The sequence below is a fragment of the Papio anubis genome, chromosome 7 (genome assembly GCF_008728515.1).
Source record: "Papio anubis isolate 15944 chromosome 7, Panubis1.0, whole genome shotgun sequence".
Taxonomy (NCBI): domain Eukaryota; kingdom Metazoa; phylum Chordata; class Mammalia; order Primates; family Cercopithecidae; genus Papio; species Papio anubis.
Window position 1 is genome coordinate 1,652,917 of NC_044982.1, and position 13,396 is coordinate 1,666,312.

General features: G+C 63.7%; 1 protein-coding gene across 2 annotated transcripts in view; it reads right to left on the reverse strand.

The window, feature by feature from the left end:
- The window catches only part of CEP170B (centrosomal protein 170B), a 32,084-nt gene extending 18,931 nt beyond the window's left edge, over positions 1–13,153 (reverse strand). Inside the window, exons 1-5 of one of the 2 annotated variants that reach the window (XM_003902338.4) lie at positions 12,933–13,153; positions 9,877–10,008; positions 2,729–2,818; positions 595–673; positions 57–115 (exon numbers count right to left, since the gene is read on the reverse strand). In XM_003902338.4, coding sequence (XP_003902387.2) covers positions 57–115; positions 595–673; positions 2,729–2,818; positions 9,877–9,981 — 333 coding nt within the window. In that variant the 5' untranslated portion in view covers positions 9,982–10,008; positions 12,933–13,153. The remainder of the gene's footprint in view (positions 1–56; positions 116–594; positions 674–2,728; positions 2,819–9,876; positions 10,009–12,932) is intronic. The other variant, XM_009212378.4, reaches the window with a different exon arrangement.
- Positions 13,154–13,396: the final 243 nt, after the last annotated feature.

The following is a 13,396-nucleotide window of genomic DNA, read 5'->3' on the forward strand; positions in this document are numbered from 1 at the left end:
GAGGATGGGGGGCTGAGCCCTCGTGGCTGAGTCCCCCAGGCTCGGCCAGCACTAACCTTGAGCGCCTCCTCTGGGACTCGGTGCTGCACACGCTCCAGCACATACATGTTGGAATGTGGACACATGTTAAGGCGAACACGCAGCAGAAGAGCCAGGAGCCCAGCACGGAAGTCCATGCCCAGCAACAGGTGTGCCAGCTCAAGGGCCCATCGAGGCAGGCAGAGGAGGGGCCTCTTTCTTCCCGGGGAGGCACAGCCATGCCCACCCATTTGCTCAGACAGTCCCAAGGTCGGGCCAGGACTCGGGGCCCCAGGGAGTGGTCACCAGTTCCCCAGACCCCACATGACCTCAGGCTGGGTGGGTGAGCAAGCAGCAGGTGCTGGTGGCCAGGGTGGCCACGGGGGGCCGGGCTGCAGGGACTAGTATTCCCTGGGGTGCCCCGTCAGCAGAGGGAGCCCAGCCCTAGGGTCATCCTCCATGCTCTGTAACCCAGCGGCCCGAGCGGTGACAGCCCTGCTTCTGGAGTAACAGAGCGACCGCGGCCCTGGGGACTGAGGAGAAGCCCAGGAGGAGGGGCACTCAGGGGCAGGATATCGTAGCCGAAGCGGATGACGTCATTGAGCTTCAGCGTGACGTACTTCTGGTCCGGGATGCGCATGTCATTCACAAATGTCTGCAGGAAAACAGGTGGCAGGGTGGTGGGGCGGAGTGGGTGGGTGGCTGTGGGCAGGGCCGTGGGGGCACCAACGCTCTGGAGCCCACGGTGAGTGATGGCCTGTGCAGAAGCCCGTCCTGAAATCCCCTCCCCAACTCTAGGATGGCTGCTGGAGACACCTCAGGCCACTAACTGCCCTGTTGGCAGCCCTGAGGGCCAGGCCCCAGGATTCCTGCCTGAGAGTACAGCCTGGAAGCTAGAAGCCTGGATCTCCCTCAAGGGGTTCGGGCTCACCTCCTCCTGAACCCTGTCCTGTGCACAGGGCAGCAGCCCCACCTCAGCCCGCCCAACACATGGGCTCCACGGTGCCAGAGGGAGCTGCTGCTGTCTTGAAGAAAGGAAGCACTGAGGCCTGGGGCCGGGCTCAGCCCCTCCCTGGCAACATGAGACCTCCCGAGGGGACGGGGTCCAGAAGGGGCATAAAGGAGGGAGCTACTGCCCCTGTCCCCTCTGAAAGGGGCTGAGGTGGCTGGGGGCGGGTGACTTGGATGTCATCTCTGCTGAGGAGTGACCCCCTGGAGGGGTTTCCAGCCTGGACACCTCCCCGCTGCTCCCCTAGCCTCAGACCCCCTGGGCCTCGATGCCTCCTGCTGGACACCTTCCAGGCCCTCTGAGCCCCACCTGCCCCAGGCCTTCCCTGGAGGGCTCACCACTAAGCCCCTCTCCACCATAAATTCCACAGCCACCAGCCAGGGCACCCAGGCACTGGGGCCCACCCACCACTGCAGGGACCGTGATGGAACCCTCCAGAACAGAAGTCTTTGAGCATCTTTGTGAAGTGGACTCCAAGAGATGCTTCCTCCCACACAGCCTCGCCCTGGCCCCAGCTCCCACCTTGGCCCTATAATGCCCTTGGGAACAGAAGAGGCAGGCCTGCCCTGTGATGCCCCTTAGCCAAGGGTCTGACGCCCCCCTCCAGGCTGCCTGCTGGCAGGGGTGTCGATGCGCCAGTACCACAAGCAGGTGGGAGGCAGGTCTGTGGGCATCACAGGCCTCAGAGGTAGCCAGCCATGCAGGGTCCAGGAGCACGGACCGGGCTGGTGCCATGCAACCCGGGCCAACAGCCCCGGGGACCCTCTCAAAGCCCATGCAGGTGACACAGCCCACACAGGCAGAGGAGCGGCCACTGCTGGGCAGTCATTCAGGGACAGCCACTTCATCAGACAGGCATGCTGCGGGAGGAGGGAGCTCAGGACAGACCGCAGCAGCCTGAGACCCCCTGGCCGGAGCTCCTTGAGGGGCTGCTGAGGGGCTGCTAGGGCCCCCCAGCTCAGGACTGCAGAGCGCAGTAAAAAAAAAAACCTCCCAGGACACGTTGGAGTCCGCCAAGCTCAGCAACAGACAGAGACATCCAGACAGTGACCTTGGGGACAGATACACGCCCCACAGAGAGGGGCCTCCATCCTTCCTGCCTACTTCTACCCCATATCCCATTCCTTTCACCTGACCCCCACCCTGCTCTTGCAGCCAGGGGTTCCCTCCTGGTTACCTTCCTGCCCCTGCCACCCCCAACTTACAGAAGAAAGGATCACATGGCCCCACCCATACCCAGACTGGGTACCCAAGCATAGCTCCTTCCATCTCAGGGGCCCCATTTCCCAGCCCAGTGCTTCCCTCCCCATCTGCAGGGCCCACTCTCCCTGTGAGAGCAGACTGACCCTTGGGGGGCCTGACTCCCCGCCAGGGGGAAACTTCTGGGGAGGCCTGGGGGCCTCTGCAGGTGGGGGTGGGGCCCGATCTGGGAGAGGGGCCAGATTTTGGAGAGGGGCCAGGGCTGGAGGAGGGGCCAGGGCTGAGAGGGAGGGGCCAGGGCTAGGGGAGGGGCCAGAGCAGGGAGAGAGGGGACAGGGCTGAGAGGGAGGGGCCAGGGCTGGGGGAGGAGCCAGAGCTGAGAGGGAGGGGTCAGGACTGAGAGGGAGGGGCCATGACTGGGGGAGGAGCCAGAGCTGAGAGGGAGGGGCCAGGGCTGAAGGGTAAGGCTGTTAAAACGCCAGGCCAGGGCCTCTCACTCACCCCATTGAGGCTTCCCAGGTCCTTCACCCAGTGCTCGTCCCTGTCCTGGTCGTAGTTGATGACGGCATGCTGCTTGTCCACACTGCGGGACTGGGGAGACACACAGTCGGCCCTCAGGTGCTCCAGGCAAGGAGGTGACACCCAAGAGGCAGAGGCACCCCTGTCCCATCCCCTGCCCCAACCCCTGCCCCCAGCACAACACCAGCAGTGGCCCCCAGGCCTCCGACCACAGAGGTGTGCCCACCCTGTCTCCAGAGCATGATTCACCAAGATGCCAGGGCCATGTCCCCACCCTCTGCTGCCACCCCAGGCCTCCCCCAATGACCGCCCTCCCCAGTGCTGCTCCCCGTTGGGCCATGGGAGTGGTGGGAGCCCTCTGGTCATCTGGCACACACTGTTCCCTCCCAAGGTCAGGCGGCGGCAGCCAGGCTGGAAGTGAGGGGGGTTGTCTCAGGGAGCCCTCCCCCACTCCTGGCCCAGCCCCACAGGGACACACACAACTCTCAGCCAGTGTCCACACCCTTGGTGCTCCCACCGCTCAGGCTGGTCACTCTCAGTCTGCCATGTTCAGGCCACCCTGGCAGCTGGCCATCACTGCCCCACCACTGGGCACTGTCCTGAAACACTGGTGTGGGGCCTCCCCCAGCAAGGGCTAGAAGCCCTCAGGGCAGGGCCTCCTTCCTCACTCAGAGAGGAGATCGCACAGCAGGGGCTAGCTGGGGGCACGGGCTCTGATGGCCCAGCTTGACTGTGGCCTCCGCAGAGGCGCCAGGGCAGGGAAGCTGCAGCAGGGTGGGGCTGGTGGTGGCCAGCAGCCCTGAGAGCCAGCCTCACGCTAGTGCCACTGCCACCCAGGAGTGGGCACTGAGAAGCCCTGGGTGCCTGGCTCAAGCCATGGTGGTGGCGCTGCAGTGGAGAACCGGGTGCGGAGGGGTTGGAGGAGACTACAGTGGTGGACCGGGTGTGGATGGGTTGGGGGGGACTGCAGTGGAGGACTGGTGGAGGACTGCAGTGGAGGACCAGGGGAGGACTACAGTGGATGACCAGGGACGGTGACTACAGTGGAGGACCGGGTGCGGAGGGGGTGGGGGGGCCGGCGGTGACCAGGGGGAGGACTGCAGTGGAGGACTAGGGACATACTGCAGTGGAGGAGGACTGAGCGGGGGACTGCAGTAGACGGTGGCGAGTGGGGTAGACAGGGCCCACACCTCCTGTCAGGACCCTGGGTCCCCCCAGGAAGTGGGCAGGGATGCCAGGGGGGTTTAAAGGGGAGAGTAGGGTCCTGGGTGCAGCCATCCCTGAGCTGCCTGCCTGGACATGGCCCATGCTTTCCCGGGAACCAGGTGAGCAGCTCCACCTGCCCCACATGCCCTCCCTGGGAAGGCGGATCCTGGTGGGGCTCCTGGTGCCAGCTCACCTGCCAGCCAAAGCCACAGGTCTCTGGTAGAGTGGGTCTGACCTTGACAGCCACCACCCACCTCCAGGTCCACCCTGTTCAAATTCCTCCTCCGAAGGTGGCACCCACAGCGGCATGGCTCCTGGCCACCCCAGCAGCAGTCTCTGCCAGAGGGGATGGGGGAGGATCCTGGCCGGGGGGGGGTGATGCCAGACATCACCTCCTCCATTGGGCTTCCCACCTGTCACCGAAGGCCTCCAGACACAGGCGATCCCCGGCACTCACCTCCTCCAAGAAGCCCGTCCTGAGACCCCTCCCCAACTCGAGGATGGCTGCTGGGGACACCTCAGGCCACTAACTGCCCCGTCGGCAGCCCTGAGGGCCAGGCCCCAGGATTCCTGCCTGAGAGTGCAGCCTGGAAGCTAGAAGCCTGGATCTCCCTCAGGGGGTTCGGGCTCACCTCCTCCTGAACCCTGTCCTGTGCACAGGGCAGCAGCCCCACCTCAGCCCGCCCAACACATGGGCTCCACGGTGCCAGAGGGAGCTGCTGCTGTCTTGAAGAAAGGAAGCACTGAGGCCTGGGGCCGGGCTCAGCCCCTCCCTGCCAGCTTGAGACCTCCCCAAGGGGACGGGGTCCAGAAGGGGCATAAAGGAGGGAGCTACTGCCCCTGTCCCCTCTGAAAGGGGCTGAGGTGGCTGGGGGCAGGTGACTTGGATGTCATCTCTGCTGAGGAGTGACCCCCTGGAGGGGTTTCCAGCCTGGACACCTCCCCGCTGCTCCCCTAGCCTCAGACCCCCTGGGCCTCGATGCCTCCTGCTGGACACCTTCCAGGCCCTCTGAGCCCCACCTGCCCCGGGCCTTCCCTGGGGGGCTCACCACTAAGCCCCTCTCCACCACAGGTTCCAGCAACGCAGGTCTTCCTCTTGGCAGCCCTCAGTCAGCCTCCTTCTCCACAGTCCCCTTTTCCTGCAGGCCCCAAGGCCTCTCCAAATCTTCCTTACCCCACCCAGGCCACAGTCAGGCTTCAGGCAGATGACTCTGCCAGCTCTGGGCATATCACATCCTTGCCCGGGCCTCACCTTCAGTCCAGGTCCCCTCCCCTCCCTGCACCAACCTTCCCCACCCCACCCAGCCTCACACCAGCTTCTGGCTCCTTTGACACAGCACAGGGTCCTGTTAACACCCACAGCCCAGCTGCCCCGCCCGCTCCCAGGGCTGAGCCTCCCCCCACAGCCAGGGCTTTCTCACCAGACCCGCTCCTGCCAAGCCCCTCCCCAGACTGCAGGAAGCGCGGGAGACACATGGGGAACCCCCTTCCAGAAACTCCCCTCTTCAGCCAGAAGCAGCCCCTCACTTGGCCAAGCCTGCAGCCACCCATGAGAAGTGACCCCCGGCCCAGGGCTCAAGACTTAAAACAACAGAAACCGGGGCCTGTGGAAAGAACTCGGTGCAGAAACAGCCAGGCAAACACAGATGTGTGACGTGGCCGGAAGACGCCCCAAACACATGGATTTGGGGGAAAGTGTCTAATAATGTGTACTCAGTTTAAAATAAAGATGTTTCCAAAGCTCACGTCTGACGCCCTCTGTGGCAACAGCCTGGCCAAGCTGTGCTGAGTGGCAGTGGCAGCAGCCAGGGCTCTGGGCACACCCTCTTGCCAGCTCACCCGCGTTTCCCATTGGCAGCCACAGGCACCCACAGCAAACTGGCTGGATGTGCTGGGCACAGAGGGCCAGGGCCTGCTTAGGCTGTGGTCTCTGGGTCAGCATGCAAGAGTGCAAATCCCGGCTGTCACACACGCTCACAGAGGACACCTCCCCACAGACATGCAGCACACACACGCACAGAACACACACACACAGATGTGTGTACCTACAGACACGCACATGTACACTTACACATGCACACACACACTGCACAGCCTGTACCACAGCCTGGGCCACCACAGGAGCGATAGCCACAGCAGGAAGTCCTGCCTGGGTCCACGTTCCTGCATCATTTAACGCCTGTTCGCTGGGAACCAGCTCTGTGCCAGGCTTGCACTGGGCACAAGGACGCTGTGAGGAGCAAAGGCAGGGCCCTGGAAAGCGTAGTCCATGGGACAGCACATGGGTGGCAGCTCTGCCCGGAACACGACTCCCCCACCAGTCTGCCCGCTGCGGTTCAAGCTACCGTCCCACTTGCCTAGTGAAAGCCCAGGCCTCGGGGCCACCACTCTGTTTGTCTGCCCTCCACGTCCCATCCCCCTAGCCCCAGCACAACATAGGCAGGTGTCTGCTGACCGCTCAGTTCCCAGCACCACCTTCTTTACACAGGACTGGACCCTGGACACCTTGCTGGCCCCCCTGCAGTGGACACCAAGGGGGGGCAGGGTCTCTGCTTGGCACCCTGCCCAGTGGAAAGATGTGGTGCTGAAAGCAAGGACTGCGGAGGGGGAGCTGGGACAGGGTGTGGAGGTTCCAGGGCAGGAAGGTGGGTGTGAGCCAGGTCCGGAGAGCCAGGGCAGGTGTGGGGAGAGGTTGGGTCTGGTGGAGGCCTGCATTCCTGTCTGTGCTTGAGGTGGTGGTGGCACTGGATGGAGGGAAGGGGACCCTGGCAGAGACCCAGGTGGAAGGGACGGAGGGTGACAGGTTTGGTTCAGCCACCGAGCTTGGGATGCCTCTGAGAGGCCCCAGTGCAGCAGGAGCCATATCCAGTAGGAGGCTGGAAGCTGAGGACAGGGCAGGCTCCAGGCAGTGGGTGGACGTCTGAGCAGAAGTGGACAGAGCCTCGCAGAAGCAGCAGCATTCAGAAAGGGCCGCTGAGGCCCCTGAGCATGAGCTGAGAGGGCAGCGGTCCTGATGCAGGTGCCAAGGAAGTTGCTGCAGGGAGGGGCGGCAGGTGCAAACATCCTGAGGTGGGGGGCAACAGAGGGGCCAAGGGGCCGGACATGGGGCTATAGGGTGGGGGTGAGAAGCCTCTAGCGCAGCTGCACAGGGAGTGAGGGGTAACAGGGCCGGCAGGGGGCAGAGGTGGGCAGGTTGGAGGCTGCTGCAGGGACACCGGGAGGCAGACAGCCTTCCCACACTCGCCACACCTGCAAGGCCTCCCTAAGCCTCAGTTTCCCCATGGAGATATCTTACAATGGCCACACCACCCATAACAGCAAGGGCCACCCACCTCATGCCCCACCCAGGCCAGGGGCGGCCACGGAGGAGAGCTGGGAAGCCCCCAACGCTCCCGACCTGCTCAGGGCTCCACTGAGAGGTGCAGAAACTTGGAATCGGACCCCAAACTCACCCTGAGCACCCTGCCCCAGCACCTTTCCTCCACCCCAGGGAGAAGCAGGCAGAGCAGGCGTGGTGCAGGGGGTGGGCAGGAAGAGCACCCACACCAGTCCCCTGCCTGCAGGCTGGCTCTGGCTTCTTCCAGAGGCTCCAAAGTGCCGCCGCCTCTGAAAAGCCCTCCTGGCCACCCTAGGTAGAGCAGCGCAGCTATCACTGATGCCACCCCTGCAGGTGGACCATGGCAGCAACCCGCCAAATACAGCAGTGGCCCCTATGAGGCAGTGGGGTATGTGGGGCATGGCCTACAGCCTGCCGCCTGTCTTTGGATGCCCTGAGAACTAAGAATTACCTTTACACTTTTAAATGATTGAAAATCGGCCGGGCGCGGTGGCACTCTCGCCTGTAATCCCAGCACTTTGGGAGGCCGAGACAGGCGGATCACAAGGTCAGGAGATCAAGACCATCCTGGCTAACCCGGTGAAACCCCATCTCTACTAAAAAATACAAAAAACTAGCCAGGCGAGGTGGCGGGCGCCTGTAGTCCCAGCTACTCGGGAGGCTGAGGCAGGAGAATGGCGTGAACCTGGGAGGTGGAGTTTGCCGTGAGCTGAGATCTGGCCATTCCAACCTGGGCAACAGAGCGAGACTCCGTCTCAAAAAAATAAAAAAAGAAAGAAAATCATCAAAAGGCTATTTCATGACACATGAAAATTATGGGAAATTGACACTTCAACATCCGTAAATGAAGTGTAGGTGCTGCCACACCCACCTTGGCCACCCACGCTCACTCCCTGGCTGCCCCTCACCATGGCCACAGGGCTGGGCTGCAGTGGATACTTCGTGGCCCGCAAAACCTAAAATCTTTACCAGGCCCTTTGTAGAAAACATTTGCCGACTCCTGCCCCCAGCCACGGACTCTCTCCAGCTATCAGAGGCATGAAGAAAAGAGAAAAAGGGGAGAGAATGTTCCAGATTAAGAAACTTCAGAGCTGGAACAACCAACCATAAGGTGAGAGACCTGCTGGGTCCAGATTCAAGAGGATCAGAGGATGCCTGGGGAGAAGCTGGGATGTCTGGACTGAGTCCATTCCAGCTGCTGTAACAAAATTCCTGAGTAATGTGGAAATGACAGAAATGTATCGCTCACAGTTCTGGAGGCTGGAAGCCTGAGATGTAGGTGCCGGCCGATTTGGTGTCTGCAGAGGGCCCTGTCTCTGCTTCAAGGATGGTATCTTGAATGCTGCATCCTCACTGAGCAGAAGGGGTGAGCCAGCTTCCTCCGGCCTCTTTTTAAGGTCCCTGATCCCATTCCCAAGGGCAAAGCCTCATGTCCTGGACACCTCCCCAAGGCCCCATCTCTTGAAGCTACCACGCTGGAAATGAAGCTTCAACCTCTGAACTGCAGGGGACACAAACATTCCCACCACAGCAGGACACATGGAGCAATATCGGGTGGGACTGCCGAGGGTAGAGGCAAACACTGTCTGCCCCAGCGAATGTGCACATGGCCAGGACCCCTCACCACAGCCTGGGGACTGCCCACCTCATCAGAGCCTGGCACAACGAATGTGCACATGGCCAGGACCCCTCACCACAGCCTGGGGACTGCCCACCTCGTCAGAGCCTGGCACAGCCCGGGCCTGTGCGGCAGCAGCACATTGCATCCAGGAGGCAATGTCCGAGTGGGCAGGGCAGCTCCCTGCACCTGCAGGCCCCTCGGCTAGACTGGACAGTGCCATCCACCTGGCTCACAGGCCCACGTGCCACGCTGGGGGGTGAGCCAGGATAGGGAGTCCAACTTGTTCACAGAGGAAGGACATCAGGCCAGGATGGTCCTATGGGTTAGCTCACCACCCCTGCTCTTTGTTCTCAAACAGCCAGATCGTAAGCCCCATGAAGCCAAACTCAGACCTCAAACCAGGGTCAGAGAAACTTCTGATAGTCAGTGCTGGTGCTCGGCAGGCTCTCATGCCCTGAGAAGAGCTCCCTCATGCCTGGGGACCACCAAAAGGCACGAGCCTTCACCAGGGTGCAGCTGGGACCAAGATGTTGGGACCCCCGCTCAGGCAGCGCTCACAGCGTAGGTGGGGTCCCCAGACAACAAGAGTATGGACAGACCGGCTTTCCAGGACGTTCCAAAGCCAGGCCTCAGCTCCCTCTCTGCACAAGGACGCCAACTCACGCTTCCAGGGACCCCAACAACTTTGAGAAGCTGACAAAAGCCTAAGCCCCCTCCTGCCAGAGATAGGGATACGTACGGGGCAGGGACCCGAGCCTGTGAGCACACACATACCCCTGCACGCCCCCACGGGAGCCCCAGAGCCCTCGGTGCATCTGGGACCCAAGTTAAGAGGCCAGGCCTGGGCTGCATGGCAGCCTCCTCACCAGGGTGGCCTGCAGCAAGTGGGGTGGGCACCTTCCTGGCCCCCAGAGGGACTGGACTGCCCACTCCCTACCCTCCTGGCCCCAAGCACCCCCTGCGAACCTGTAGCATGAGCTCACATTCCTCACGCCCCACGAAGATGAGCTCGCGAGGGAGCCGGTGGCGGGCGCCGCTGCTGCTCACCAGGAACCAGGAGGTGGCACTCATCTTGGTGCTGGCTGGGCCCGTCTGGCCCTGGGGAAAAAGGGATTGTTAGAGTGGGGCTCCCTGGCCTGGGCTTTAGCCCCCTGGACACATCCAAGGCCCAGCCCAGATCCTGTCCCTCTAAGGGAAGCTGGCAGCTTCCGGAGAAGCTGGACTCCAGCCTCACCAGGCCACCCGCCCTCCCTGGGAATGGTCCCGAGTCCCACTGCCAGGCCTTTGCCCTCCTGACCGGCCTTCCCCATCACGTCCATCCCCGGCAAAGGCTGCCTGGTCCTCCCTTATCCTCCAGGCCCCTGCACACCTAATCTCTTCTATCTTCCACGTGTCAGGGGTTGAAGTTCATGGGGACACTGGCGGCACTGCCTGTAAGTGACCCCACATCCATGTGACCCACTAGGAGCAGCTCGTGGGTAGGACCCAGCATGGACACCAGGGTCTCCACGATGCCAGGTCCACAGCACCAGACCCACCCCAGGACACACACTGAACCAGAGGACCCACTCCCCTCAGCAGGACATTCTGAGACTGAGCCCCAAGCAGGGCCTGGGGTGAGCGGCAGCAGGGACAGAGCTGGAGACAGGGGCCCTGAGTCATCAATATGTCTACCACCGAGAGGAGGCCAAATGTCCCTTGGTGGCCATGGTGCAAGGACAGCATCAAGCAGCCCCTTCAGTGCCCAAGAGGGAAGAGAGGCTTTGGTGCCCATAGTCCCAGCAACATCAACAAAAAGGAGGTGGTCTGAGGGGCCGGTGTGGTCAGGGGCTGGTGTAGGCAGGCAGGGAGCTCTGTGGCAGCCTAGTGGGTAACAGGGGACAGCCTGAGTAATGGCCAGGGCTGATGACCCTGGGCAGCCCTATACCCAGCCAACATGCACCCTGCACACCCGGAGCATGCGAACACACATGCCCTGGGCACTCCACCCCACTGCCCAGCACATCCTAAGTGCTGCTATGGGCTAGGCGGCCTGGGCTGAGCCAGCTGTGACCAAGACCCAGAGTCTCAGAGTCCTGGGGCTCCCTTCAGCAGGGGCCAGGCACAAAGAACAGAAATGGCTTATGAGAAAGTGCAAAGAGGGATACAGGGAACACAAAGGCAGGACACAGAGGGGGGCTCACTGGGAGGCAGCCTCCGGGGCTCCGCAGGACAGGGATGGAAGTAAGTGCATGAACACTTGCGGGACTGCATTCCAGGTAGAGGGAACAGCCGGTGCCACCAGGGCAGAGGGACAGGGCAGAGGGATGGAGGGCCTCACACGCCCCTGGGAGTCCTGTGGCTAGTCCTGCAAGAGGATGAAGTCCCTAAAGGGCCCAGCACTGACTCCATCACTGCAGGGTCCAGCACAAAAAGAAAATGTGGTGCCCTTGTTCAAAACCTGAGAAGGAGAGCTGAGCAAGATGCCAAGTGTGGGGTCCAAGCAAGGGCTCCATGGGGGTCTCCAGGTCACACACCTGAGAGGCCGGCCCCAGAGCTCCTGAGTGGGCATGGGACTCTGACTCAGGAGGCCAGTCAAGAAGTGAGGACAATAACCCAGGACAGGGATGACAGCAGCTGGGGCCCAGTGGAGCAGAGGAGAAGCAAAGGCTGCCGGGCTGAGTGCGTCCTGAGGGCAGGGCCACACCACGTGAGGGTGCCAGGCAGAGGAGTGAGTGGCTCCCTGTCCCTACTTTGCTCAGTGCCCACACCCAAGGTCTTCAGCTTTGAGGCTCTTCACCAGATCTCAGCTCCCTTCAGTGAGCAGCAGGGAACACCAACACCCGGCTCCAGCTAGTGTGAATGCCCAAGTGACCACGTGCCCTATAGTAAACCCTCACCTTGGGCAGGGAGGTGGGACGATGTAGAAAAATCCTCACCAGGAGAAGGCAGCTCCAGGCAGCCAGGACCCTCTCACCCTGGGGGCCCTGCCCTTCCTAAGCCAGGCACCCAGGCTCGGGCCAGACAGGCAGGCACTGGAGGCCAAGGGGGTGGGGCTTCCATGCCCCTGCAGCCCCAGACAGCGAAGCCCCCAGGAGGCCTCTACAGCCCCACCCTCCCCAGGGCTGCTGGGGGACCACAGGGTGCTCTATTCAGCAGGGCCCACCCCACCACTGCAGCTCCGGCCCCCAGCCAGCCCTCCTAGGCCTCACACTCTGCCATCACCTGCCGCGGCCCGCCCTGAGGAGTCCACAGTCCCTGTTTAAGGCAAAGTGAAGCCGAGCCCCAGAGCCTGGTGATGCCGCTGTACCAGAGCCAGGCCACCCACTGCCCCGGCCGCCCACCCTGAAAAGGCCTGGGAGCCCGCGACGCTCCAAAACGGCCTTCGGCTGCCTCGGGGCTGGGCTGGCCATCGTTGCTAGGAGGAAGAATAATAAACGCCCCAAACTTGCCCCCTCAGCCGCCCCGGCCAGAAGGGCCACAGTCAGAGGTGAGGCGTGGAAAGGTGGCTGGGCCCAGGGGCAGGGAGGGCAGCGAAGCCGGAGCGGCAGCGTCCATGTGGGAAGGAGCGCACAGGCCGGGAGAGGCAGGGACAGCGGAGAGACGGCGGCGAAGGGAAATGAGGAGAGAGGGGAGGAGGAGGAAGACGGAGGGAGGGACCGCGGAGGAGAGACCAGGCCAGGAGGGAGGCGGCCGGGCCCGGCGGGGAGGGAGCGGCGCCTTCTGAATCAGCGCTCTCCGGGGGCGGCCATGGCCGAGCCGGTGCCGGGGCGGGGACCCGGGCGCCCAGGCTTGCCGGCTCCTCCGCAGGCCGCGTAGACACGTACCCGGCCGGGTCGCGTAGACGCGCGTGGGGCGGCTCCTCCCGGCCTGGCGCTGACCAGGGCCGCCTCCGCGGCGGCGGGGACCCGCCTGACCAGGTGCGCCGGGCGGCCCCCCACCCCCGCGCCTTTGTCCGGCCTCGGCCGGGATCCCGCGCCCCGTGATGCCCCACAGGCGTGCAGGTGGGTGACAGGGCCGGGCTCAGCTGGGCCGGCGTCCACCTGCGGTTCGGGCTCGGTCTCCGGCTCGCCTCAGTCCCCGGCTTAGTCCCCGGCTTGGTCCCCGGCTCGGTCCCCGGCTCGGCCTGCCGTCCCGCCCGCCCGGCCGAGGCCAGCGGCTGCCGCTCAGACATGCCCGGCGAGGCCCGCACGCTCGCGGCAGCCCTGGCCGAGCCCACGGCAGAGCGGCCGCCAGCGGCCTCGCGCGCGGGTCCCTGACGTCTGCGGGAGGCCCAGCCCCCGGAACGCCCCGCCCCGGGCACGCCCCCGCCCGCCCCGCTCCCCCTCGCCGCGCCGCGCCGCGCCCCCGCCCCCGGCCCCTTCCGACTGAAACCAGGTTAGGGGCGGGTCCGTCGCCAGGTGAGCGCGTCCCGGCAGCCCCGCGCGTGGCCCGGTCGGCAGAGGCTCGGCGGGCTCCCCACCCCGCCCCTGCCTCCAGGCTCCACCTTCCCCACCGCCCAGGTTCC